The 3,828-nt window shown below is 59.1% G+C and overlaps 1 protein-coding gene across 1 annotated transcript in view; it reads left to right on the top strand.

The window, feature by feature from the left end:
• The window catches only part of ARHGEF37 (Rho guanine nucleotide exchange factor 37), a 16,966-nt gene that overhangs the window by 8,420 nt on the left and 4,718 nt on the right, over positions 1 to 3,828 (top strand). Inside the window, exons 4-8 of the mRNA XM_017728058.1 lie at positions 268 to 415; positions 1,144 to 1,342; positions 1,831 to 1,962; positions 2,468 to 2,572; positions 3,218 to 3,697. Coding sequence (XP_017583547.1) covers positions 268 to 415; positions 1,144 to 1,342; positions 1,831 to 1,962; positions 2,468 to 2,572; positions 3,218 to 3,697 — 1,064 coding nt within the window. The remainder of the gene's footprint in view (positions 1 to 267; positions 416 to 1,143; positions 1,343 to 1,830; positions 1,963 to 2,467; positions 2,573 to 3,217; positions 3,698 to 3,828) is intronic.

Consider the following 3,828-nt stretch of genomic DNA (forward strand, 5'->3'; position numbering starts at 1 on the left):
ACACCTCCTGCCCCTGCCTCGGCTCTGGGAAGCGCTGGTGCCACCACACCAATGTCCACCCACGGGGCAAGGCTGACCTGCCCAGCCTGCAGACAGTGATGGGGACAGCACCAGGCCCAGCTTAGCAGGGTGCCTGGGGGGAAGAGCACTGCCCTGGCAGACTTGGCACTGCTCCGCTGGCTTCACCCTTCCAGCAGGCTGGGGAGAAACCTCCCTCTGAGCCCACGGGGAAGGGCCCTCCTCTCCAGCCCCGCTCTCCTTCCCCAGGCACCCTGTTCCAGGAGTTCAAGGAAGAGATGGAGACTGTCTACAAGGTCTACTGTGCCAGCTACGACCACGCCCTGCAGCTGGTGGAGAGCTACCGCAGGGACCCTCGGCTGCAGGAGGAGATCCTGGACACCCTGAATGCCACCGTGTAGGTCCCTGCTGCTGAGCCACCACCTCCCTGGCCCTGTTTCACATCCTGGCTTTGCCCTTCTCCTCTCTGGACAAGCTGGCTGCCTGGATCCGTGTCACCAGGCTGGGTGTCATATCATGGCCACCACCTTTGTGGCATTTCCTGGTGTAATCCCTGGCAGCCTGTCCTGGACTCTTGGGGCCACTTAGTCCATATATTTTATGGTGGACCAAAAATAAGGGACAGGTGGCATCCACAGCTGCTGCCTTCCCAATGCCCAGACTGAGCAGAGAGACACAGGCTGGCCACAGGGGACCTGCCAAACCCCTCCTGAGCTATCAGTGGGGTGACAAAAAATGTCAGAGCCAGGAGAAGCAGGAGTGGCACTGGAGGAGCTCCTGGGATTTGCTGCTTAGGGCACAGGCGATGTGATTCCCAAAGGAGAGACTTTGTGATTCCTTCCCTGTGGGTGGAAAGGGAGACACTCTGCCAACACCCTCCCTCCCTGCTGCCCACGGAGCAAGCACTGATCCCGTGTCCCATGGCTGGACAAGCACAGCACTGTTCTGGGAGGCAGGACACCCACCCAGGGCTGGCACTGCCCTCGGGGCTGGCAGGGGAGTAGGAGTGCACAGTCAGAAATGCCCCATGAGTTCTGGGCTGCTCTCTCCCAGAGAAGCTGTGGAGAGCAGCAGGGCAGGAAGGCAGCCCTGCACACCAACCCTGAGCAATCCCTTCTCCGTCAGGCCTCACACAGGCGCGTCAGACCTCAGCTTCTTCCTGGTGATGCCGGTGCAGAGGGTCACCAAATACCCTCTGCTGCTGGGGAAGATCCTGGAGAACACCCCGAGCAGTGCCAGTGCCCACTCAGCCCTGGAGGCAGCGGCTCGTGCCATGGCCCAGGTCAATGCCAACATCAACGAGTACAAACGGCGCCGGGAAGTGGTGGAGTGTCCATGGTGTCGTTTTGCAAGTGGGGGGCACAGCACCCAGCCCAACCCCAGGGGTCTCCTGGGCATTAATTCCCACTTAAATCAGTTCAAAGCTCTCCTGCCCTCCACTTAATCCTGCCTGGTGGAGCTGCAGATTCCTGGAACTCTCCTGGAACTGCTCTGGTCCTGTCAATGCCACTCTGGGCAAGACCTGAAGGCTGCAGGAGAAGGGTGGCATGGGGGGGCTGAGGACAAAACCAGTCTGTCCGCATTCCTGGGGCTGGGGAATGACAGTCCTGCCCTTGGGATAGGAGAAATCAGGCTCCCCACAGATGGAGTTCGCTCTTCTTTTTGGTTTTCCTAGTCCTTTCCTTCTTTGATGTGTCTTGTGCTTATCCTGCTGATCAGCCCCTGTGCTGCTCACCTTCATTGCCTGCTCAGCCATGAAGTCTCCTCTTCTGATCTCTTTTCCCCGTCTTTTGTGTCCTCCCATCCGGGGCAGCAACCAAATACAACAAGGCCGAGCACCTGACGCTGCGGGACCGCCTGGCGCGCCTCAACACCCACTCCATCGCCAAGAAAACCACGCGCCTCAGCCGGCTCCTCATGCACGAGGCTGGCATCGTGGCCAAGGTGGGCAGCCCTCACCCCCTACCTGCACCCCGGCACCTGCTGCCCCTCCTTGGGTCATTTCTGGGGCTTTTTGCTACTCCTGAAGTGCCTCGATAGCATTATTGGGAGCATGGGGCCAGCAGGAGGTGGGGTGGCTGATGCTGCCTCCTGGTCCTCCATCATCCCAAGGACCAGGAAGGATGCAGGGACACGCCTCACTCCCCACCCCAGAGCATTGCAGGGCAGCACTTCGGCCCCCAAAGGACCCACAGGATCCTCAGGCCCCCCAGCAAAAGGAAAGACACCCCAGTGTTCCCCAGCACCACGACCACACCAAGAGCCTTGCTGCCGCCTGCACCCCTGCACCAGTGTTTTGACCCCTTTCCAGATTCACAGAGCCCCTCAGGGTCTCTCCTGCCTGTCCCCACCCTGTGAGCCTCAGGCAGGTGCCTGGCTGCTGTTTCAGCCCCCAGTGATGGGCAGCAGCCCTGCCCACACAGGTGACAAGCTGGCCCTTGCCTTGCAGACAGAGGACAAGGAATATGACGACCTGGAAGAGAAGTTCCAGTGTGTGGCATCCAGTGTGGCCACACTGAAGGAGAACATGGCATCCTACCTGGGCCATTTAGAGGTAAAAACCTTGACCAGGGGTTGGCTTTCCCCATCCAGGCCTCAGGAGCTGTTCCTCCTTGGGATTGTGGAATACTTTCAAGCCCTGTGGAAACCAGTGGCTGTTGGGGATGTTCAGGGATTTGCAGCTCAGCTGAAGTGTGCTGTTGTGTCAGGGAGTTGTACAACATCCAAGGATTGCTCAGGTCCAGGGGAGTTTACACCAAAGCTGAGGCTTTGACAGCACTGGCTGAGCTGGTGTCATTTGAGAATAATCTGTCCTTAAACTTATCATTATTTCAAGGTCTTAAGTGATTGAAGAGGCCGAGTGTTGTTCAGCCTGGGAATTCTTGCTTTAATAATGTGTATGAGGCAGAAACGTCCCCAGATCAGCCCTGACAACAAATTTCCCTTCTGAAATCACCTGGGTCAGCAGCTGCTACGATTTTCTCATGGAAATCCCTTGGGGCATCTGAGGGAGATGAAAGTCTGAGTGCTGGCAGAACACGCAATCCCCAGACACAGCACTATCAGGAAAGCCTCGGGAGATGGCCAAGGGTCCAGCAGCAATTCCTGGGCTGGGAAGACCTTGCGGGAAAAGATTGACAAGGGCTGCCCACACAGGACCGGGGAGGAGGTAAAGGAGTGCGATGCTCCTCCTTTCCAGGCGTTCCTGCTGCCCACCCCACACCAGAGTGACCTGCAGGTGGACGAGGGCCCTGCCCAGCAGTATCGCCGCCTCTCAGAGCGCCTCCAGAGCGCCGTTTTCCCAGAGTTTGTGAGTGCTCCTTCCCTGCACATCTCCATCAGCTCTCCCACCTCCTGCCGGGGCACAGTGGGGCTGGCAGCCAGGAGCTGGGGGCACCCCAGTGTCCCCACAGCCCCCCAGAGCCCAGCTCATCTGCAGTCCCCGACACATGAAGTGAGGGAGCAGCTCCAGGGAAGAAGGAAGGGCAGGGACAGAGACAGAACCCCAGCACAGCTCCTGAGCCCACCCAGGGCTGGGATGAGCTGCAGTGTCTGCCTGCTGGGTGCATCCGGGAGCTGGGCTGCCCACAGGGAGACGGGAGAGGAGACCAGAACACCCCAAGGCAGGGGCAGAGGGCCCTTAAATGGGCTCTGGGCAGGAGAGACTCAGCTGAGATTGGTCTGAGCCATTAGAGGGTCCTGCCCAGCTCTTTCCATGGAGCGCAAGTTTGGAATTGTGGTGGGCCTGAGTGCACCCTCCCAAGGGTTTGGCATCCTATGTGCCCTCAGGGGATGCTGTCCCAGGTGCTG

This window comes from Corvus brachyrhynchos, unplaced genomic scaffold (assembly GCF_000691975.1).
Source record: "Corvus brachyrhynchos isolate BGI_N302 unplaced genomic scaffold, ASM69197v1 scaffold21, whole genome shotgun sequence".
In the NCBI taxonomy this organism is placed as follows: Eukaryota; Metazoa; Chordata; class Aves; order Passeriformes; family Corvidae; genus Corvus; species Corvus brachyrhynchos.